The sequence below is a fragment of the Leptonotus elevatus genome, chromosome 1 (assembly GCF_054856555.1).
Source record: "Leptonotus elevatus isolate MCC_2025b chromosome 1, RoL_Lele_1.0, whole genome shotgun sequence".
Taxonomy (NCBI): domain Eukaryota; kingdom Metazoa; phylum Chordata; class Actinopteri; order Syngnathiformes; family Syngnathidae; genus Leptonotus; species Leptonotus elevatus.
The window spans coordinates 44417598-44442872 of NC_141239.1; the positions used below are offsets into that span (position 1 = coordinate 44417598).

Below are 25275 nucleotides of genomic sequence, written 5' to 3' on the forward strand. Positions count from 1 at the left end.
ATAATCCAGGGCGACTCAAACACTTAAAAGGGCTTTGTAAACTCTACTTGCCGGCCAAACCAAACACGTAAAAACAGGGGCCAAAAGTTCCAACTAGGTGGTCCCACGCTCTGTCCATGTGTGTGTGTGCCTTTGCGACTTTTTAGCCCGTCAAGAAGCTTCTTAATGAGGGGAAAACAACAAGAAAAACAAGTCTAGCATGTTAAATGTCATTGTAATCTTTTCCCCGGCTGAGGCTTGTTAAGACCATTTTCTAGTTTCAGAACTCGGTGAAATTTGAGAGGAAACATGTCTTTCTTTGTTGTACCACTTCCTTTGTGGAGACGTACATGCAAAATTCAGATGGAACGCGTTAGAACTGTAAAAGTCGATAAACAATATCCCTCTTCAATATGCAATCGGTGCAGATTAATGGTCAAAACTGAGACACAGAAATGCACTCAGGTCTGTGATAGAATCCGCCATCCAGTATATCGACGGCCTCTCGGTCCAAATATGAAAGGATTAGCTCAGTTTGGCTGGCTGTATGGTTGCTAGGCAACAGCTCAGACCAGGTTAGATACGAGGCTTGACCCTCGCGCCAATTTAATACCGTGTCATTATGTTGAATATTCTTAACTGCAAAAACCACAACAACAAAGGTATTGTTAAATATTGTAATATAGTCTCAGAAGAGAGCATTGTGAATTTGATGGCGTTGCGCAAGTGTACCTATGGAAGTGACTGAGTTACACAAGGGGGCTCATGGTTAGTTTGTGGTTTATTCAGTCTTTGACTCAGTTGACAGTAGATTACTTAGAGAATCTAGATACACTCTGGCAAAAAACATGTACATGTTGAAAGAGTACAGTACAGTATATCTCTCGTTTACAATATATACACAATCATTTTGCATCATATTCACTCATAAACAAGGGGGGGGGGGGGGTAAGTAGACTCATTTGGACCCTATGAGGTTTTGCTGTTGAATGTTAGAACATTGCATCTGAATATAACTGAGAACACTTGGAGGTTGTTAAAGCTGAAAAAAAAAATGGTAGTCTTGATCACAAAAGCTGCCAGAATTCCAAATGATGGTATACATTTGTCCAACAGGTGGCGCTGGGGTGACACGGTGAGGGGGGCAGGGAAAAATGTCTTCCACTCCAAAGAATTAATTCAGACAGCAGTTTGTTTGTCAAGGCGTTTATTTGATCTATTAACATTACATATCATACGCTATGGCAGAATTTGGAGGGGGGGGGGTGCTCATGTTTGAAATAAATGGCCCAGTCAACATATACAGTATACTGTACTGTATGAACAGCCACCATGGACTTTGAGCAGCTAATGATTAACGGATGGGACGTGTGTGTGTTTTATACGGGCCGCCGCTCCTCATACGAGTTTCTAAAAGGGATGTCATGCCGGTAGAGTGAATAAAAAAAAAAGTAGAACCTCCCAAAGTTGAACACTCACAAAAAGCGCGTCTTGCCTTTTTTTTGTGTTATAATGAAACCAGCAAAGAAAGTTGCCAATAATGGCAAAAAGTGCAACAATAACTACATTTCTTGATGTTTGGGGAAAAAAACATGTGCTTTAAGTTGGTTAAAAATAGCCTCAAATTTCAATTCATTAAATACTGCCATCTTTGATGTTTCGAAAACACAAAAGCTTTTGTTGTATCCAAAAACATGTTCAGTAGGTTTTGAGTTGACTCAAAATTGCCCACAATGGAGTTTTTTTTTTTAAACCATCCAAACTAGGGATGCATGCCAAGACTTTACGACACATCTGTACTCGTAAAACAACTCCGATACAAAGACACCTGATACCAGCCTGTCATGTACTATATTATTCTGTCCTCTCTGAGTATGTGGTGTCCAGTTTGTCAAACAGCAGAAGTTTTTCAACGAGTAAATACGTATAAGGTTAAAGACGGGCTAATGAATAGCATTTGTAATACAAATAAACCCATCCATCCATATAAAAATATCCGAACACTATACTAATCACACTAGTGTATGGAAGGTGCGAATGTTTGGTGGTGGTCAGGAGGGCCGTAGGCGCACACTGGCAGCCACGCTTCCGTCAGCCTGCCCGGGGGCAGCTGTAGCTAACTAAAGTCGTTTACCGCCACCACAGTGTGAACGTGTGAGTGCACGAATAATACATCCACTGTGAAGCGTCTTTAAGTGTCCACAAAAGTGCTATATAAACCTAATGCATTATTATTATCATTGAATCAGCATGTGCTATCTAACAGAAGCAGTACAGCAGACACAGCAGATAGACTTCTTGGTTAAGTGGAATAGGATTATTTTGCAAAGTGTTCAATTACTTTTGTGTTTTTTATTTTTGTAACTCATTCACTGCCTAAATGTAATTGACAAGCATACTTGTCAATTGCTTCTTTTTTTTTTTACTACGGGGCCAGATGGGATAGATTCTGATTATGCTCCACTGTAAATGTCAAACTCAGACACAACTTTACTGATGCACAAGCACCAGTAGATGACACCATAGCCTAATTTTATATGAAATAAACACAGTTTGAGTGTTCATGGAAGTAATGGCTGCATTACCTGAAACCTACATTTTTCTATTGTCGATTATAAAAGAACGGGACAAGGCAGAAAGGAGAGTCTATTCTGTCATTAGGCAGATTCGGTTTATATATAATTACTGAACATAATATCGTGTGGGTATTGAACATTTGGAAATGTTCTAAAATGGCTGGCAGTGATGAGCAACATTTGACAAAAATAACACATTTTCATCACATTGCAAGACATAACGACATTATCAAGTATCGGTACTCAGTAGAGGAGAGTACTCAAATGTAAATACACTGTTGGTATCAGTGCATTCCTATTCCTAACAGGCCTTCAGTTAATTTGGGCTCAGCAATGCATTTGTCCACTGAGAGCGGAAACAGAAATGCAGAGTCTGCCACAAACTTGTCAATCTTAGAATCTAGATTTGAAGACTCGATTCCAAGGCCACGTGAATTTAGACACTGCCGTGCGGTTAGGTGCATCGGAAGTTACGTTATTTGGCCGTCAAATTCGGTCTTTGGAGGACGCAGTCCGCACATGTGAAAACAACCTTTGATATTTTGATGTCACACGTATCTTCGGTTCATTTAAGACATTTGATTGTTTACAAAAAACGTGTATGTTGGTCAAAGATTTAATTGTTTTGCAAAAGCACATGCATAAACGTTTCCTGGTTGTTAGCTTGAACGAATGGAAGAAAAATTTAAAACATTTGTACAATTTTCAAACTTGGAAGTTAAGTTGTGCTTGACTTTGGAGGTTCTGCCAAATTATGTACATGCAATATAAAAATAAAAAGTGCTCAACCAAAAACTAAACAAATAAACAAATCAGCAACTCTATGCTTTTGTGAAATAGCAGCCCCGGTAGCAAATGTTACCTGATAAAATGCTGAGGTGCTTGCGCTGGAGACAAATTATTGGTCTCTCTTTAATGATTTGCTGATGAGGTAAAAGCGGTTCTGTCTGGAAGCCCGAACGGCAATGAGGGTATTTAAACGTGGTAGGTTTGGTATTTAGAAGTGAAGGCATTTTTCCATTTTGAAAAATCTGAATACCATCCTTATATGTAACCCAATTCTAATCCAAGGTAACAATGAAATGATCCAAAACACTGCCATTTTGGGGCATTTAAATAATTGTTGGCATTGCAGAAAAAGATCACTGGAACAAGCGTTAGAAAGAGTTGGAATATGAATATTATCATCCATTTTCTAGTGTCTATAATGACGACAAACTTGACCTCCATTGTGCCAATTACAGATATATATATATATATATATATATATATATATATATATATATAAAATTTAGATTTCCCCTTCATGACCATCCTTTTTCAGTGTCATTTTTCTAAATAACTTTCTTGTTTTCACAACATTCAATGGCAAGAGGCTCCGAGGGCGTTAACGCATTTCAAGGCTTTACAAAGGTAGTAGAGCAGCCTACACGTATACAGTACATCATTTTCAACAATGCCAACATTTAGTTCCAATGTCAAAACTTAATAGCAGTCTTCTGGCACCATAACAATGGAATTCTGGCAGCAGAACAAAATTAGCATCCAAGAAGAGACCTAAATTCGAGTTAATTTAAAGGCCGAGCAGCTTGTCTTTTGTGATTCATAGTGCTTTGTGAACATGCTGTCGTTAGCTAATGTTCTCCTTGCACAATGACTTCATTTCATAGTCCCATATGTTGTACTCCAAGCTGTCACTCAGGGGAGATACGCCATATTGAAGAGCTTCGTGAATGTACAGTGACATTCGTATGTTCATCACATTGCCAGGATGTCAGGCCGCTGCAATGGTGAGGAGCTAAGAGCTGATGATGCAGCCAAAGTGACTTAGTGGAGAGCTTCCCTTGGTCACACACACACACACACGTACACACACACGCACACAAAATGGCAGCACTTAGTGGTTTCTTGGATCCGACGGCTCGCGCTCCGGAAGATGACAGGAAATTCCACAGTTTGTTATGTCGCGCTTTAACACAGTCCGAAGCGGACAGGGCATGGCGACGGCGAGATACTGGCTCTGGAGGGACATGGGAGGGGGAGATAAGTGCTGGGGGGGGGGGGGGCAAATATGGTGGGGAAGCTTCACGTGACCACTTGCTGCACTGTGGAGCGTTCGTGTGCACACGACTGGTCCCGGCAGCGCAGCCTGGCCATCAGCCGCCGCAGCTTGTTGGAGAAGTTCTTGTTCATCTGCCGGTACATGAGCGGCATGGCGAAGCTGCTGGAGAACGCCAGCAGCTTGGACACGCAGCGCAGGAAATAGTATGTGGGCAGGTAGCGCGAGCCGCCTATGTACACAGGCGCGCCGGCCACCGTGTGCACCAGGAGTGTCACGTAGTACGGAGTCCACAGCGCAAACTGCACACACACGGAGGCCAGCAGCAGCCGGTGGATGGATGGGTCCAAGCGGGCCGAGTCCTGGTCCAGCGGCGTGGACTCCTTACGTATGCGCAGGATGAGCGCGAAGGCATATAGGACCGCCACGGCGGGCACCACGTAGCCGATGAACATCATGATGGCGTCGGCCGCCTCCTTGTTCTGCATCTTGGAGCACTCTACCATCTTGGTGGAGATGTGGTTGCACACGTAGAAGAGCAGCGAGGAGAAACTGGTGAGCACGGCACCGCCCCAGATGAAGCCGCAAACGTGCTTGGTGTTGTACACGCTGGACATGTAGGTGCGCGGCAGGGCGCGCTCGATGTAGTAGTCCAGACTGAGCAGCGTAGTGGAGTACATGATGACCAGCGAGGAGATGTTGAAGAGGATGAGCAGCGTGATGTACACCTCATTGGTGTACTCCCACGCGTGCCAGCGGGTGAAGGTGGAGCTGAGCAGCTCCACGGGCGCCACCGCGTTAAGCACCAGGCCCGCGATGGCCATGTTGACGAAGTAGACGTCGGGCATGGTCATGGATACCTTGTTGGAGAGGTTGACGGCAACAAGCAGCACATTGTAGCAGAGGCCCAGCGGGAAGCACACCAGCAGGTAGACCAGGGACAGCACGGACAGGATGAGGCCAAAATCCTGGCACAGCCGGAAGTCCACACTGGTTTCCGTCTCATTGTAAACCATGCAGATCCACATCGCTGGACCCTGGAGCAGGTCAGGCCGCGGGCAGGCTGCAATCACAATCAGAATTGTCAATAGTGTCCAGTGGTACAGTAACACCGATCAACAAAAATGTGCAAATGATGTAGAGCAGCATTCGTAAAGTTTTTAGACCAAGTACCCAACAGTCTAAAAATAATACTTACAATGGCCCAACATTAAAATACTGTGGCATATTTGGGGAATTTATTTAAAAATATGTCACAAACAAATTAAATAAAAATTGTACCGCCCCAAAAATTTATAAAATAAACAGTCCTTAAATATTACATGTATTGAACTTATGTTAAATATAACCAAATTGTTAGGGCAGTACAGGAAGTTTTTGAGTTATGGGCGCGGTTCCTACGCTGACGATGTAACCCGAATTTCGACTTAAGTCAGATTTCACCGTTGAAGTCAATATTTACATCAGAATACTTCGTACAGTAATTAAAAAAACAAAACATATTTGCGCCGCCCGGAAGATGCCGGAACCCATATTTTTCATGTTTCCGCATGGACATTCATTGCTGACAGACATGGAGCTAATGGAAATAAACAAAGAAATGTGACGCGCCAGAAGGCGAGCCGACCTGCTCGGTGGACGCAACAACAACAACACAACTTTAAATAACTTTAAAATGGCCTGATTACTGTGAGAAATTAAAGAAAAAGGAGGTCTTACGGACGAGGCACGGGCGTCGTAACGCGAGGATTTCCTGTAATTCATATATGGGCCACTAAAGAGCAACCACATACTACCAGTGGTTACCACACTTTGAGAATCACCTGTGAATGATGGAAATGTAATGAATAATAGTGTAATAAAGGCACACAAATTAGCAAAGTGTCACTATGAAATTACAAGGCAACTGTTTAAGAAACAAGTGGAGTGTCTGCTGGGGAAACCTGCATTATTAGAAACAGCACAAATACGAAGTTATTCATTTGCAGCACTATTAAAAAAGAAAAAAAACAGGCCACTAAAGTTTCACTAAACTTTGGTCATCTGCATACCACATGATGAGGATTAACTCCGGCTGTGCCTGTTTGGCTTTTTGTTGTATTTTGCCAGGAATGATATACACAGGAGTGACATTCAAAACAGGATACTATTTAGGTTTCTTTTAGACGACAGCGTGGAAAGGTTTTAACCGTTTTAATTTACCTAACATGTTTCTGCAAACTGATGTGGCCTTCCTCAAATTAAAATTTTCTTTGCTGTCATACACAAAGCCAACCTAATTGATATCCTTTTAAGAAAGAAAATATGTACCTTGATGCACATTGCACAGTAAGCCGCCTTAGCATACACATTGTTGCTTGTTATCAAGGGGAAAGTTGAACTGAACATTTGGTCATTTTTACAGTAATTCACTTATTTTGAAAGACTGGTACAAAATTGTGATAAGGTAGAATTAAAAGTGGCCAACTTATTTAAACACCTGTATGCTAGTGCATTAGCCCAAATGTTAAATTGATTTGAAAACGTTGATATGCCACAAGTGGCGGCATTTCAAAAATTGGACGAGAGTTGATTTCCTGTTGGCATCATTACATGTTATCATCATTGTTTATACGCATAATTTTCACCCCCTTTTGCAGACACACGTTTTCAAGGAATTTGCTAACAATGTAGAGAAAGTTTACAAATGTCAAGAAAGTATGAACCAATAGTTGTTCAGATATCTCTGTATTTTGGAGCACAACTAAAGGAAGCTTGTTTTACAGTAGGTACAAAGTGACTGGGAGTGTAATGGTCGCAAATGTTTCATGGTGACGTGTAGTGTAAGGAAATGTCAAAAGAAGACTGAAAGAAGTGGAGTGCACATGATGTACATTAGAGGTGAAAAAAGAGAAAAAAATGATTTGGCAATATATCGCGATATTACAGCACGCAATTCTCGAATCGATTCGATATGCAGCCAAATCGATTTTGAAACATCCATTTTTTAATGGAAATATTCAACAAAACGTCTTACTTAGGGTTAGAATTCACACATTAAGCATTGAAGAATGTTATATTAATGGAACATTAAGCCTTAATATTTTATTTCAGTGCTGTTCAAACGTGAAACAGACTGCAACCTGTTTGTTAAATGCAGTGGCTCAGTTATAAGCCTGAATTTTCAGATAAATACATTTTCATACAAATCTTACAGCGTACATGTACAAGTTTGCTGATATGTATTTTCTAAATTTGAGTCTTAAAAAAAATCACAATAACCAATTTATAGATTCGCATCGGGATTAATCGGCATCGAATCGAATCGCGACCTATGAATCGCGATACGAATCGAATTGCCAGGTACTTCACACCCCTAATGTACATGGCATAAGAAGGCGCGCTCACTGCCAAACGTTGTGTTTTTTCCATTTGATTGTTTTTAAATGTGGTCTAGGAGTGTCATTCATACAAATATTTACTGGAATTATGATTATGCTACTGATAGACTACGGAATGTTTCATTTTCACTTTGCTGAGGACAGACTGAACTTTGAGGCATTAAAAGTGCAATACACGTTAGCCGTAAAATATAAAATGTACCTAGCAGCCAGACACTCAGACACAAACAAACCGCTGCTAAACCTGGAGTAGCACTGTTAATTCCACTCTACTGCATCTATGAACATCTGCGGGCGCACGTCGGTCTAACACCAGCGAGCCACAGGAAATGAAGAAGGCCTTGTTCTGGTGGCACCACACAAAACGGAATTGTTTGACGCCTCTGTGAGCTTCTTTTCCAACTCGCCGTCTGTCACACTGTCACGTGCATGCCTGCTGCTTTCCACATGGCCCATAACAATGGCATTTATGTCCTGCTGGCACAAGTCTAGTGCATTATGCTGACGGTACCACAACAGTTCTGATGGCGTATTCACTCCAGTGGGCGCGTATGAAGTACAAGTGCATGTTAAGAAATACATTGGTTTTATCAAGTGTAATGACTGGACATACAGCAGCATTCACATGGTGGATGTGCACGTTTTGGGGCATGGCCTAGTGAGTGACATTAGAAACTGAAGTCGGGTTGGCCAGTGATAGTTCAGTGTGTAATCATAAGTGTGGTTGACAGCAGCTTCTGTGCGAGTATGCTCCAAGTGTGTGTTTTACTGCTCTCCCAGTGTTGACTAAATAGCTGAAGGTGCATTGTGTGGCCCCTCCAGGCCCATATGCGAAGGCATTACAGTACTGTAATTGCGCAATTTTTATTTACTTCATTCAGGAGTGAGGTTTTCCTCAAGCTTTATTGCCCAAACAGTAAGAAAAACAAACCCATCCACACGCAAGCTGCCTTTGGCCACAACTCATGTCGAGTCAGTCAACACACTGACCTGCCAACAGGTTAGCCAGTTAACAGCCAGCAAACTCTCGACTCAGATTTACTGACACTCACGTTACTCATCAGGCCAGGCAGTCCCTTTGAAATCCATAAACACTTAAGGTCAGAGATACTACAGTAGGATGCAAGGATAGCTACCCCAAGAGGACAAACTAATACATTCAGCCTAAATACACATTATTGTGTAAAAAAAGTTAAATCCATTTTTATCTGGTTATTCGATGAATTGATAAGTCAAGGTGCCACGCTGTATTCAGTGTCTGGATGCAGACATGAGAGTCAAGACTGCGAGGAATCCTGCATTGACAACATGGGATGATATATTTGGGGAATTTTTGGCAACTTAGCGTGAAGTGCTTTGAATCTTCTTCTTGGCAGATGGCGACGATATATTGAGTGCAATGTGAAGCAGGCAGCGGCGAAGAAGTCGCTCCAAGCGTCTGGGAGTTCAAGGCGAGGTCAAAGAAAATGACGGGGAGAGTCTTGGATCAGGCAGAGTTGTCGAAAGCGTTCACTTTTGTTTATTTTCACAGGGCTTAGTTTGGTCATTTGCAGATTTGGCATCCATACAAAGACTACTTTCCCTGATGATGAGTAAATAAACTCGGAAGCAAAACATATGCTAATCTACAGGAAGGCGGCTTTGTTGGTTGGCAATTTCCAGTAAAAAGGGGAAACATTCGTCTTCCTTCACTTATGTAAGAGCCACTACTGAGGGTCTGTTTTGGCCTACGGGAGGCACAGACGTCAGTCCGTCTCCATACTACTCCAGCTGGCTATAATGAGGCAGTGGCTGAGACTGGGAGTCAAAGCAGTTGGACTGGAAACAGGGTCAGCAGGAAGAGTGTCTCCAGTTACTCTCGACAAAAGTCTGATTTCACCCACAGCAGCGCCGCTCGGCCCACATGCAAACTTGCTGGAAGCTCGCACAGCAATTAGCCTGCTAATAGTCCTCTCCCTGAAGCCTTCTTAAACCCAAACTGTGTTGTGTAATGTATCGTAAAGTTGATTAGGATGCATGTGTATGGTGTTGATTTCATTTACGATACTCCATATGGAGTAGACTCCTTTAACTCAATCAGATCACGAAGGGGAAATCGTCAATAGAATTAGCAAAACTTAAATAGGAAAAATACATTGAGAGGAAGCAAAAATAAATGTGTGACACCCTCAAAACTTGATTTGCTGCTGTCATGTCCGCCTGAGGCAAAATAGTACAGCAGGTTTTTATTCACTTGTCTCTGTCAGATAAGTCTGGCGACAAAGTGTTTCAACAGCTCATCCACACAGCTATTGCAATTTTGTACTGTAAGATAATTAGGTGCATGGGAACGTCACCATGATAAAAAGGCCAAAGGCTTAAAATTAACGCTCTCCTTAGACACTGGGGGGAAACTGGCAATCCACCTATATTTTGCCTCTGCTACATCAGAAGGTGGCAAATTCACAACTGCGCCATCCTGCACTGGAACCTTATACAAAGGGCAGTGAGCTGGGGAAAAAAATCATTTTTTTGTTTTGTTAGTTTTTTCTGGAGAGCTCAGTATTGTTCATTCGGTAATTTTATCGATTTGACATGTCATCATCATTACTCTCTTTTTGTTTTTTATTAATTTTTATTTTGTATGTGGGTGAGTATGTGTATGTGTATATGCACGTGCGTGTGTGTGTGTGTGTGCGTGCGTGTGAGTGTGTATTCATTAGTTCACCTAAAACCTATTTTATATATATTATTATTATATTAAAAAATCCCATACCGTTCACCTAAACCGAACACTTCCAGCCAGAGTTGTGAGGCCGTCAGGAGACCCGAGGAAGGACCAAAGAAAAGAAAGGAAAGTGAAATCCAGCACTGACCAGACACCACCCACCACCCACCGGGCCACCAACCAGAGTCCTTCACCAACCCCAGAAACATCTAAATTCCAACAAATCAGGGAGACCTCAAGAGACCAAAGGAGAGACTGAGGAAAGGAAGGAAGGACAGACGAAGCCGAGTGAGATCCACAGACACCAGCCTCCACTGATTCAATGACCTGAGGAAGAAGCAGATTGTGTCTGAGTTTCGATAGATGCTGGTGTGGTGGATCTGGCATGCATGAAAATCTCCACCAAAGAGGGGAGCCGTCGACCCCTGCCAGGACAGAGCAAGCGCAACACCTCAGGGCCCCCCAGGCCACGGCAGCGCCAAGAGACAACCCCCGGGCCCCGCAGGGGCCACCGGCCGGAGAGCAAACCCAGGAGCAGGAGCGCCCCCCACCCCAACCCACCCCAACACGGCCCGCGCCCCCAACCCAACGCAGCAGGACGGGGCACTGCCGGCCCGTCATGTTTGTTTACATTTGCTCGAGTATTTCTGGTGGGTTGCGCGCCAGAAGCATAGACTTGTATACACGTATACACACCAATACAAAAATACACACTGTGGCATTGTCGCCGTACAGACAGAAAATGACATGAAAACGCTGTGGATCAATCAGTGTATTCAAGCAAGGCACGTAACGAGTGGTATGGCACTGCACGTACAAGTAGTTCCTGTAATACAAAGACCAAGATTCCTTGCAAATCGAAATAAGCGAAGAATAAAATAACACAAAGAAGATGATGCCGCGTACAATTCAAACTAATTCCCAGGTCAAATTAGTTACTGTCGCTAGTTATTAGTTATTGCCTCACTTGTATGCAGTCCATCTTTTGAAATGGTAAATGGACTGAACTTATGTAACTTACTATACAAAATTTAATGAATAAAACAAATGATTGTAGACTAGACTAGCCGAAAAAATGGCATAGGCCTCTGTGCTGTAAGAAAAAGCAACAAAAAAAAACTGAAAAAGAGAATCGAATAGTGACCCTTAAATCAAAAGTCAAATCTAATTGAGAATTTAGAGAATCATGCCACCCTTAATAAATATTAGTTGTCGCATGCCGCCATGCACCCTCTCTTCCCACAGCGACAATCAGCGAATAGTAATGGCTGGATGCCAGTCGAACAACTGCCCCCCCCCCCCCCCCACCACCACCACCACACCCTACGGCCAAAACAAAATTGGGCCAATTCGCTGATGAAAAAAAGATTCCTATTTTGTCACAACTAAAAGTTGGCAAGTTTGCATAAAATTGACAAGGAGAAACTAACTGTAATTGCAGTAAGAAAACAATTAGCCTGGCTTCTTCTATTTCTTCTTATACCACTCTTTTTTTGTATTTTCCCCATCCTGCAATCTGTATGCTTCGCTACGTCTTCATCTCAACTCTGCTGCCATTCTATTCACCACACAATAAAAACCTAATTGAGTGCTTTTTTTCATTTGCCATCCAAAACTGCAATAGACTTCACAATTTTAAATATTCTCCGAATTGTGTGTAGCAATAAACCATAATGAAGCATGTTTTAAAACACTGAAGGTCCTCTGCTCCTACAATCTTGCATTTTGAAACAAAAAGCATACTCCATTCTCAAGCCTTGGCAATAACAACACGATGAAGACATCTTGCATTGGTTCTCCTCACACGTAAGTGCAGTCCAGCCCAGTCTGAATTTTTTGCACGACTTTGTGTCAGGAGTGGCGGAATGAAATATTTCCCAGATGGCGAGGGCCCCACCAAACATGATGTCGTAAGAGTGACCCCCATGTGCTCCGTGTGTTATAATGTGTGTGACATGTCGGGCCCCACGCCCCCAGTCGTACAGTACATACTTACTGGAATTGACAGTGCCTTCTAAGAAATTACTGGATTGTGTCACATGACTGTGGGGCAGAGCAACTACGCAAAAAAAAAAAAAACATTAGGTGACTCATTCACAAATGTTGCGGCTAGGCAGCGGTGACAAGAGGCGAGGGAGACTCTGTGACATCCAACACTCTTCAATCTTGGGGTCTAATTTACAGCAAAACAACCGCATTGCAACCACAAAGCTACATCTGAAAGACTTTTGAAAATCACAAAGCCATGTTTTTAAAAAGTCCCCAAAGCTCCTCAGACCCATTCCCTAAGCTTAATCATTTCTGGAAGTGTAATAAGGAGGCATCTCATTCAGGGCTAATGCTGCATAACGTGTTGCTGATTAAAATGAGTCACTTCTCAGGAAGTACAGCTTGGTATAATTTTTTGTGATAACATTCCCCGATAGCCATTTCCTCAGTTTACGTCAGTCCCGACATTTATGCGGTTTTGAGATTACAAAAGGCACATCATGGACATCAATGCCTTGATATGCTTTTATTTTGAAGTTGTTGCCAGCAACGTATCACGGCCTAACAACAACTTGATTCGTCGCTGACGTCAGCAAAACACCGTCGTCTTGAAATCAAGTTCGATCGATAATTACGGATGCTACAAAAAAAAGTTCTGCTTAAGTGCGCTGACATTGTATGATTATTAGTGTTGTGCCGATACCGATACCAGTATCGGAAGGGGCCCCGATACTGCATTAAAACGCTGCCATCGGCAAGTACTAACAACGGGCTGATACCATTTACCGATAATAGTATAGAAATGTGAACGCAGCGCACACTCACTGATGTGTGATCACAGGTGTTTGGTGCATGCATTTCTTGTTTCACAAAGGTTTTTAAGCAGTGCCTGGCCAAGATAGTAATGATTTTACACCCAAGTGAGTATGCAGTTCTTTAGAATAAATAAAGCTACAAAAACAACAACATGTTTTTTCAAACGCCGTGGTATCGTTACGGTATTGGCATTGGCCCATACGGCACAGCATATCGGAATCGGAAGCCAAAAAGTGGTATCGGAGCAACACTCATTTTGACTTGAGTACTGATTATCCCATCGATTATTCAGGTAAAAATTGGTTTTGCATCTGAGGGGCAGGTATAATTTCTGTCCCCTTGAGGCCACCAAACTCATGTTCTACTGTAGTATCTGTGACTTGAGTGAATATGGCATGAAAAGGAAAGGCCTGGCTTGGTGAGTGACATGTGCGTGCATCAGCAAATGAGATTGTCAGCTGGCTGCTGTGGCCAATGGTAAAATCCATCGGCAAACTTTGGCTAAGTGGCCCATGATTTTGGCTGATGTTTGAAGGGCCATAATCGGCTGATTTTTCAGGTGGATTTTGAATGCAATAAATGGGAACGTCAAAAAACATGTCTCTCGTGTAGTCGACCAATGATCTCAAGAACCCCTTATACCTGTGGTTTAGCTGTTAAACAATAAATCTTGATTTAGCTACCACCTAAGCATGATAAATATCCCAAGTTATAATTATCCTAGGGCTGGGCGATTTTGCCCAAAAATTAAATCTCAGATTTTTTAACAAAAAATTCGATTTGCGTTTTTTTCCTCGACGATTTTATTATTAAAGTTTTGCTTTTAATTTATCAGTTAACAAAAGTAACCTTATTTCTTCTCTTGAAATCAATGTGCAAAACTTCTACCTTGAATCAAATAGTTCTGGAAATGAAATGTTGAAAAAGTAGAAAAGTAAAACTTTTTTTGTCAACTTTGTTTTAAAAGCTAAACAGTGCTACTTGTGTCCCTCAATATGACACAAAACATCACATTTTGGCTTTAATGTAGGAACCGAGGTCTGAGCTTGTCACCCCCTCCAACAAGTACTGTTTTTAAATTGAGGTGGCTGTTTGGCCATTACTGGCAAATTTCCTTTTAGCGTTATTTGATTGGCCAGTCCGCGGAGCAAGAAAGTCTTGGCCTGCCGTAAATCGGCTATTTTACCGTGATTAGTCCGCTTCACCAAGTTCACCCCTTCTATAGATCTCCTTTCACTTTTCAATTTGTTTTGTCACTTTAAATAGGCTGTTATCAGCATTACCAGCCCACTATACTACATTTCATAAAGATCGTCGCAGACGACGCAGGCTGATAAGCGTCACGGGCACGGCAAGTGAAAGTAAGCTTGTCTTTCATACCGGGAAGTGTTTGCAGGGCAAGTCAGTCTTGACGAGATAGCGCAACAAAAGGGGAAAAAAACATCGATGTTAAAAAAAAATTAACCGTCCACAACAAAACACTCGAATTAATTCAAAAAATCTATTTATCGCCCAGCCCTAAATGATCCTATCATGTCACCAAGCTGCAGTCCCATTTCCCCGACAGCTTTCAAGTGACTTCTCTCTGGCGGTGCCAGGTTGGAACTGTCATGTCTGTCAACTGGAGTCAGAGTTCAGCGGTCAGCACAAAGCAGGCTTAAGCGCACTTACGCCACGGCCTCTGCACGCCTCACATCGCCTTTGGTCACGTGGCCGAAGTTGACGACAAGTGTGGCCTGGCCGGACAAAGCTGGCGGGGAGGGGCTTTAAATCTCAGGTGGCGTTTAATTTGCTGATTGGGAAGGTTACAGCACAAGTATTTGGGCAAACTGCAGCTTTCACTTTCAATGGCAGTCGTGTGTTTATTATTACTACATGCACTTTTTTTGGTTGTGTTATGCAGTTTAAATTGTGTTACAGGGATGAAATAACTAAACAGTAAATATGCAACCTGCATGGTCTATTCTGCCATTGCAATGACATCTATTATTTTTTTTCATTCATAGTGTAAAGCAGTGAAAGCTGTTTCTAATATTCTGAGCCTTTACGTCAGGGTTTGGCAGCTCGGCACCCAACCGGAGCCACTAACAGTGGAATCAACATACGGTTGGTTGATAAAAAATAAAAAAAAATCATAGAGATATGAAAAATGCATAGAACGATGACAAGAAAACAGCCTATTTGAGTCTAGAACTAAATACAGTGACCAAAAAACATATTAGAAACAGCTCTGGTAGGGTGAAGATGATTAAGTAATACCTTAATAGTGTCACTCAAAACTGAGCAAAATTAGCTCTGGTCTCATGTTTGATTTTGTGACCAGTGTATGTTAAAAAGTTTTTAACACCCAGACTTTAGAAATAGCCGCTCTTAATCATACAAAATGAACTGCACTATGTTTTATTCATGTTTTATTTGTTGTTTTTAAATGTGCGGGATATTATGTAATGTTTGAATGAGAGTTTTTTTTTTTTTTTACAGCCGCGGTAAAAGGAATATTTCTGTTTTTACCTGGAACAGACAATAAACTTATATATATGGGTGAATATGTCACTATGTTAGTGTCTACAGAACTTTTAAGCTAGCTTCATATATGAAAACGCTTCCAGCTTACTTAGAGTTAAAAACGTCCCCGTCGTTCAAATAAAATGCGGTATTTTACGTTTTAACGTACACGGGACGAAAAACAAACAGGACATTGTGGTGACCTCCATCGCACTTGACGCCACAGATCAAATTGTGGCTAGGCTGTCACGGTTTAGTCAGCATTTTGAACCGTTCCCTCCTCCTCCTCCTCCTACTACTACTACTACTACTTCTCGCGCTTAACACATTTTGAAAATAAAGAAATTCGCACGTTTTAGTGGGGGGCTGTGGAGGCAAAAACATTTCACAAAGTGGAAAGGGGAAGAAAGGAAGGCGACTCACCAGAGACGTTTGAGACTTGGCTCTTGGTCAGAGCAACCTACGGAGGCATCGGGTCAGGATGTAGCATTTCTACAGACATTTCTCAATCGCTTCATTTGGCGCAGAAACGTCCCGAAAAACACACGTTTGGTCGGCTTCCAGCCTGCGTTCTTTAATTCCTTACGAAAGAAAAAAACAACACTGTTTTACTCCATTCGTGGCGCTCGACTATCAACTTTTGGGACGAGGCTTGTTCTGAAAAAAGGGGGCCGTCCGCTCCAGACGCTACGAGCGCTACAATGTGTACACACGTGACCCTCCCCCATAGCCCGCTAGCCTCTCTCTGCCTCGCCCCCCTCCACTTTTCCCTCCCTTCATCTCCGGTCGCGAGCCCCGGAGGACGTCCTCCGCTCGTATTGGTCAGTTGCTGGCAAGGAGGCGGGTCGTTATGAGGACACAAAGGAAGAACCGAAGACACAAAACTCTCACACACATGTTTGTCTTTGTATCTTAGTGGGGAAATTTCATTGACATAATGCATTTCCTAATCCCTTACCCTAACCTTAACCATCACAACTGATTGACTAACCCAAAAGTCCCCACAAGGACAAGTCGGTCACCTTTATGGTAGTTAAACCAGTGGTGGTGGTGGGTGGTGTGTATGGGCCATTGGGCCCTATAATGTAGCAAAGACACAGGCACAAATACAAGCTTTCATGTATTCAGTGATGATCAGGGCCTAGTAGAACAATTTGGGAACAACACAAGTAGAGTGAGTGGAGTGGACCCCCATATTGACCATTTGCACCGACGTCACGTGATCACATGACTGCCCTATGACGGACGGCGGAAGAATTGTTGAATGGAAGTGAACGTGACCCGGAGCAACTTAGTGACTTAGCGACTGTTATTTTACAAATTCAAAGTTATTATTGCACATCGAGCCATGGAATCTATTACTTTCACCGAAGGTTGCCTGTCAGTCGAAGTTGCACATTTAGTCGGGACTCATAGAGCGCAATATTTACTTTAGTTGGAGATCGCTAGTTTGAAAACAGCCCCTTACCTTCTGTTGCATGCTGTTTTTACCAAGTTAATCAAATCGCCGACTTTGCCGGAATTCACAGCGCACGACCTATATCATTATGTAGTCAATGCTGTCTCTCCTCCTTACACCGGGGCTGATTTAAACGCTTGTCGCTGACTGAGTCTCTGGGACGAGATGCTACGCTCATAATACAAAGGTAAAACCTGTTTATCATGCCAACCAACTTATTTTTACACAGTCCGTTCTATATTGAAACGCTGTGATGATGTTATGTTACGATGTTTACTAGCATGGAACAAATGACTATCGTAGTGGCAAGATATACAGTCATTTCATGACTATGACTCCAGAGTGAAAAACTCCAAGCACAAAGACGAAATCCGCCATTATTAAACAGTCAAATGCACTTAATAGTTTTGAAGAAGGTGCATTTGAAAACTAAGCTGGGTGTTCGTGCAGTTGAAGTGGACGCTAACTATCTGGCTCGTTGATGTGATTTGAAACACGCAATTCGACACCTCTGTTACAATCTTTGTTAGAGTGTACGTTTACTAATAAAATGTATGAACATTTATCTACTAATTACAACATTTATCTACTAACCTCGCAAAAAATGATCGCTGCAAATCCGTGACTACTTTGTGGGCTGCCAGTCCTTTCTGTTGATTGCTGCTATCCATCGACGTCTTTTGTCTTCATTAGTAGATATGCGATAAAAAGCAACATTTGGTTTACTCCTTTGTCTGTCTGTTTAACCGACCGCAAAGCAAGATATGACCATTTTATAAGATAATTGATTAGATAAAGGACTTAACGCTGTACGAGATTCAATGGTTACAATACAGGCAAGTGGCTCTTTTGTCGTCCAGAGTCCCGGAGGGGGCGTTCCCATGAGGGCTGTGACGTCACGTGCAAAAGGTTAATATTGGCAGTACATTTTTTGGGGAGCCAATCACGTTTTTAATGGGGAAAAAATGCTCATTAGAGGCTTATCCTTGTTTTGGTTTTGTTTTTTTCTTCTACAAGAATTCACCATCAATTAGTTACAGCCATACCCCCCCCCCCCCCCAAAAAAAAACAACAACAGAATTTCATTGATTAAATGTTTTCTATAGACTAATAGCACTGCATTGTGCTATACAATAAATGACATTGTAGAGAAATAAACAAACTGTATGTTTGCCAAAGCCACCGGGTCAGAGTCAGGGTCAGCGCCACACTTGGCATCTGTTCAACTCATAAAATATCTGATTCACACCTAAACAACAGTCACTGAGAAATGCGAAACATTGTAGTCATATTTACAATTTACCCCCCCCCCCCCCATTATTTAAACAAGAGCATCAAGCAACATCTTCACTAATTTGCCATAAAAGCGAAGTGTGCATTACGTTTCCGTGAAAATCAAGTTTAAAAAAAAAGAAAGAGTGTGGCAACCGAAATAGCCGTAATTTGAATGGTGATGAATGGAGTGCTGAAAATGTTTACGCCATTGTACACCTTAATGCTTGCAAGCATTGTTTAAACATCTTTCAGCCTTAAGTGACAAAACGACAGGTGCACTTTGTGCCATTTTTAACTGTCCTAATGGAATTTTTAGGCAAAAAAACAAACATTGCAAAGCTCAAGAAGACGGAAGTGTACACTTCCGTTTCACTCTTCCCAATTTCCAGACATACAAGAAAGATCCTAACGGACGTAAAAGAGGCTGAAATGGAAAATTTCTTGAACACATTTATTTGGTCAATATCCTGAAACCGAGGAAACAGTTGAAAGCATCACAAAGCTTGCTAGCGGACGTACGTGTAACGAAGCTAATGGAGTGACGGTCATTTAAGAACCTGCTTCCAGCCTCAATTAACCCCTTCAGCAAAGAAAGATCCTACCCGTCTCTTGATCGCGTCAAAGGTAAAGTGCACACATTCAGCCAAATATTAAGCACTTAAATAAGCTTAACTGTAGTGTCCCGACAGAGGGCTAACGACACGCTATGCATGTTTAAAATAGATTAAAAAAACATCAACTTTCCAACAGTTGAAATAATCCAAATCAGCGTTTCCCCCGTTAGACTCCATTAGTTTTCAACGAAAAGTTGTAAGATCATCATGATCATCATTCGCAACCTATTTGTTTTAAGGTTGGGAAATGTATCTGTATTTTGTGTAGGCGTGGGTTTCGGGTAAGCTCACGTGACGCTCACCGCAAGGCAGCCAGGTGTTTATCTCATTGAACTGTGATTAAACATACATTGCACAGTCATCTCTGTGGCGCTGTGTCATCAGTTTGTGAGTTAAGAGTAGACAATTTTGAATAATCAACATTCCCTAGCTGTCATTCATAATTGCAAAATACACTGTTATCATTGCAGTTTATTAGAAAACTAATTAGGATAAGTAGCATATAAAATGGATGGAAGGATGGATATGTTTATCTTTATCGTAACCGTACAGTATAATTATTCCCTACTCAAAACTTGGGTTCTTGATGCTTGATCGGCCCAAGAAGTGGGAGGTTTAAAGTCAAGTCAATCTCTAAATACTCATTCTAAAAGAAAGTATAAAAACATATGCAATAACTTATGTGGCAATTGCCACTGTCAAACGAAGAGCATGTATGCCCAACGTAATTGTCTTGGATCTTTAATCAAGGGTAAGAATAATAAAGTTTTTTACTGGCAGTTCATCTCCAGACTTAAACACTATAGAGCATGCATTTTATCTGCCAAAGGGAACAATAAAGTGACACTTTAGCCGCAATCAAGCACTAAAATCTGTCCCTATTCTCGGACGGCTAACCAGCGCATCAAGGTGTTTGTCTGCACACGTCAGGTGTTTGCGTAATTACTTTGGCACCAGATGGTCACGGACACGTAAAGTGAGTCTAATGACGAGACTGACGTATTCGTGGCCACACTGCACTTGTCTTGTCGCCGGATTAACATCTCACTCTCCAAGTCCAGTAGAAAGTCACAAAATGTTTGCCAACAAGATCAGCAGATGTCCATCGTTGTGACTTGTGATTTTTGATAACAAGGGCAGCATCAATTCATGAACTATAAGACGAAGCAGTGTAACACTTCACTCTGCTTTGTACTGTATGCGCTACACATGCCTTTAAACTCAGAGGCCGGGGGAGTGCACATTAAGCTCATTAAGTCTGCGATGGAGATTATGGTGTGTTGAGGGACCCGACACCAATGCCCAGTGCCTGGCCTTGGGACATGTCAGATTCTGCTAAACAGTTGTTATTGACTGAGTCTGACCACCAGAAATAGTTGGCGCTACACAGGGATGTGAACGTGACCAAAACAATTGCTGTTAGTGTTCTTCTTCACGTCGCAAACTAGTTGTGTGTGAGACAACAGCAGCTTGTCCTCTCTCATTCAAATAAGCCACTGCTCACCCCAACCCCTCGACTGTGGGGTGTGCTAAAGCCCAACATTTGATAGTTGGTTGGCTAACAACTGTTGTCTTCATTGTATGTCCCCTTTGGCGTCAACATAGGCATCAAGCAAATGTTCTTTGGATAAATCAAGTTAGTTACATTTTTAGACGAGGTTTTGCTATAGATGCCAGATATCACATGAACAAGCACATGAACCAAAACAAGCTATACACTGTATAAAGAAAACCTTTCAGCTTTTTGAGGGGAGATTTCAGGAAAAAGGTTTCCCTTGAGGTAAAAATGTATTTGTGGTCAGCATATGCACTGCCGATTGTGTGTCTTGTGATCTTAATGTGAAATAAAGACTAAAGTATTAAAAAAAAAGGCCCTGCAGCCTAGAATAATTAGCAATTACACAATCTTATGTTTACTTATCTTTTTGTTTCTCTTATGTTTTGGAAAGAGTTTTGATGATGAATTTTAATATTCCCCTTCCATCCGTCTCGTTTCATCGTTCCTCCTAGAAACATCCATTAAACTCTATGCTTCTCTAGAAGGATACAATGAATATTTACGAGTAAAGGCCAACAACCTTTCTCTGTTTTCCGTCAAATAAGCAGTATGAGGTTACATATAAATAAAAAAAGCCCCAAACAAATTCAAAGTATTGAGTGATAATTTCTGCAATTTTCCAAAACAAAGTCGAAGCACTTTGAAGAGAGTTAATTAATAAAAGGTTATAAAACTTTTCCATGACTTCAGGGAACTTCAAAATGGAATCAAGTCCATTTCCTGGAGATTGACCTTTGATCCTTGCCCTGCTTGAACCTTACTTAAGCCAAGTCATTTGCTCAAAGAGGGTATGATTTCGGTCATGAAACTTCACCACCAGCTCATAATTGTCATGACAATGAGAGAAAAGTAAAAAAAAGCCATTTGGACCAAAGAATGCACACATAACGATAATTAGGCGGAATTTGAACATCTTTGTAACACTTTTGAAAACTACGCAGAAAAAGGGCTAATTGCCAGATGCAAGACTATGTGATGATCCTGTGGTGTGGCGTTGACAGTAGTTTTTCCTCGACAACCTGCTCGGGAAATGGGCGCGGGGGTTGGACGACATGCGCCGAATCCTATTTGTTGTTCATCATGGGGGAAGGGAGTCGGCGACACGCGGCAATTAATATTCATCGACATGGCGGGGTGGAATCCACGATTGTGATGTGAAATAGTGGTTGACATTTTTTCAGTTAGAACAGTAAGCAACCATTTGCCCATTTTTGTGGTCATGTGTGAGGTCGATGACATTTGGAGAAAAAAAAAATCAGTCAAGATGCTAAAAATCTGTATGTGTGTCACCTGTTTTACATATTTACAATTGATTGGCAATGTGGTATACTTCAGGGGTCTGATCGCTGAGCTGTAGGGTTTTCTTTGTTCATGTTGAATTTGAAAAGTGTCAATAAAAATATGTTTTCAAAAATCTCTTCTGATACAGTAGATATAACATCCTGAGACTTCAGTCAAGTAAAACCATACCACCATAAAATAAGGTCATTCTCGCCATTCTTTTGTCATTTTCAGTACAGATTATGGATGTACTGTAAACTAGTTGTGTATGTGGCTAACAAAGAGGAGAATTCCTGGAATAAGTGAAGGGGACAAGATCAGCTGGTGGTGGGCGGGTTCAAAGATGCCATGCTTGCTGAGATGTACTATAGCTGCAAAACATGTACGCAGCAACATAATTTACTCCCAAGAAAATATTTTTCGTGTCATCTGACAGGAAACATCCCTTTACACAATGTAAAATCTCTAGTCTTGGTCAGCTGTTCTCTTTGGCCAAAGCATGCCGAGTAGTCTGGGTCAGGGTCGGTTGGCAAATCCTCTTGTACCTAATCCACTTATGGGGTTATGACATATACGTTGTTGGAAAAGTACTGTATGGTATTTTCAGTAAAGAGTTTGCGGCCTTGAGGAATGCAGAGTGTGTAAACAACAGCAGAAGCCGTATGAGCAATTATTGTAACCGTCGAGAACGTCTTGCAAAATAGTACATTCTTTCCACGCTGGAGAAGTCTTTTTTTCTTTCTTTCTTCAGATTTCCCCAAATATTTTCAATGGGATTTAGGTCAGGATGCATTGTTTCCATTTGTATGGGCTGCTGCTTGTGGGGCTTTGAGCCAAAGACCTTGCCCCCACCCCAACGTTGTTTGCTGACACTGGGTAACGTGATTTTGCCTCCTGTGATTTCAGCATCCCTTTGATGCAAGAAAAGGCCTCCAGCATCACAAACAGCTTCACAGCATGATAGCACGTCCATGTGTTCCTCCTCAAAGGCTGTTTGTTCCCTGCTAGCCCGCACCCATGGATGTTTGTGCCCTCGTGGTCTTCCATCAGGTGGTACTTTCCCCAACAAGTCTGACCCCAAATCAGATAGACCCGTGAAGGATTTTTAAAAAAATTGTTTGGGTATTATGTTTTCTATACTGAAAAGTATTGGTCTTTTAATCAGACTGAAAGTTGGTCACTCTGCATGAATGTATCAGCGCTCAGGCACATTTACACATCCCTTCATTTAAAGGGGAAGTCAGCCTTAAACATTTGACAATAATAAGTTATATGTGACCTCACTAATCTAAACATGACATTCTGATTAATATAACATTTGTGGAATATGAGTTATGAAGCAAAATCCAGCTGTTTTTAATCTATCTCAAGGGGCAGCCATTTTGCCACTTGCTGTTGACTGAAGATGATATAAGTGGAGCAAATGTACTCAAAATGTGCAAAACGGACATGCGAATTATGCCAGTTTCCATCTGTTCTTCTTTTGTGAATATTGAGAGGTGACTCCGTCGCTATAGGTGGCAGTATACACCATAGAGATGTGATCCACTAGTAATTTAAAAGTTGTGTCATGTTTTGGGTTCTGTTTTCCTTGTGTGTCTCCCTTGGTCTTGTTTAAGTGTGATCCTGCCCTTCCTCATGTGATCCAATCAGTGCCCTCAGCCACTTGTGTCTTGCCCCAGGTGTGTCTTGTTGTGTCGTTAGTCTGTGTATTTAGTCTGCTGTCTCCCCTCTGTCTGTTTCGGTTCATTGTTGTTTTTCCCCCTGTGATGCTGTCCGTTTTTGCCTTGGATTTCCCCACCATGTCATGCTGCCCGTTTTGCCTTGTTGTTTTCTCCATGTTATGTTTTTCCTTGCAATTTAGATCTCGGCTTTTGTTTTGTAGAAATTAAAATCCCTTTTTTGATTGAATCTCTGCCTCCTTGCCCTGTCTTCCCGCATTTGGGTCCTCAAGCTCCCCCTTCTTGACAAGTTGAAGAACAACAACAGGAAGCAACTGCGCCGTGCGATGACATCGTATGAGTTTGCGTTAATTCTTAATAAACCTTAGCGTTTCTTTGTTGTTTTCCATCTAAAATTGCATTAATATTCGCTTCTTTAATTAATTCCAAAAATATTCAAAACCTGTTTCCATAGTCAAAATTTGCATTTTCCTTTTTTCGATATACTTCAAAACCCACCCCCTCGAAGCGAAAAAACAAAACAAAACGTATTTGCGCAAATTGGGCCTTCTTGAAAATTTGCATAAAAATGGGTGGATGGAAACCCCACTTTAGTTGCTCAGGGCTCAGGCATCGACCAATCACAGCTCACCTATTTTCTGCAGCTAAGCTCTGATTGGTTGTTACCTGAGACCTGAGCCACTATGATGTCATTTTCACTTGACCACAGGTGGCAAAATGGCCGCCTTCTGATATTGATAAAAACTGCTGGATTTTGCTGCTTAACTCATATTCCACTAACCAGAATACAATATTTAGACTAGTGGGGCACAGAACATATTATTGTCAAGATTATTTTTTTGGGGGGGTTGACTTCCCCTCGTGTACTGGGGTTGTCCTATTTGACATGATGAAAGCATTGTCTTGTTAGATCAGCAGTGCCTGGCAGCATTGAAAACCAATCCAATTGTGGTCCTTTGCATAGCCACGTGTCATCTCTACTGTTTCATGGTTACACAGAGATAAGCCTCTTGCCCCCCAGCCTTATTGCAATGGACATGAACCAAAATTATTCCGCCGCGTGGTTCCCCACTGCATGGGTGCCGTCCGGGTGCCGACGAGCAGAGCTAAGAGGGATTAGCGGGCTGTTGTGGTGGTTCGGCGAACAGTGGGAGGCTGTCCATACACAGCTGTGTGCTTGGTTCTTTCATAATGCTCTGGCCTCTGGCTTTGGCTCGGACCCCTCCATCACCTTCCCCTCCCGCTAACCTCACAGTTCACAAAGCTGGCCGGCTGAAGACAGCAGGAAGCGGGGACGTTTCTTCTGCCGCAACGCGCAACACCCTGGAGCACGACTCCCCTCGAGAATGGGGTTGAAATGCGGAAAGACATCGCGCATAACATATGATTATATAA

At 42.0% G+C, this 25275-nt stretch overlaps 1 protein-coding gene across 1 annotated transcript; it reads right to left on the reverse strand.

The window, feature by feature from the left end:
• Positions 1–742: 742 nt before the first annotated feature.
• On the reverse strand, positions 743–16745 carry gpr146 (G protein-coupled receptor 146). Its single transcript, XM_086074427.1, has 2 exons — positions 16435–16745; positions 743–5677 (listed from the first exon to the last, which is right to left on the reverse strand). Exon 2 carries the CDS (start codon positions 5640–5642, stop codon positions 4641–4643), a length of 1002 nt encoding a protein of 333 aa, XP_085930553.1. The 5' UTR covers positions 5643–5677; positions 16435–16745; the 3' UTR covers positions 743–4640.
• Between the last annotated feature and the right edge of the window lie 8530 nt (positions 16746–25275).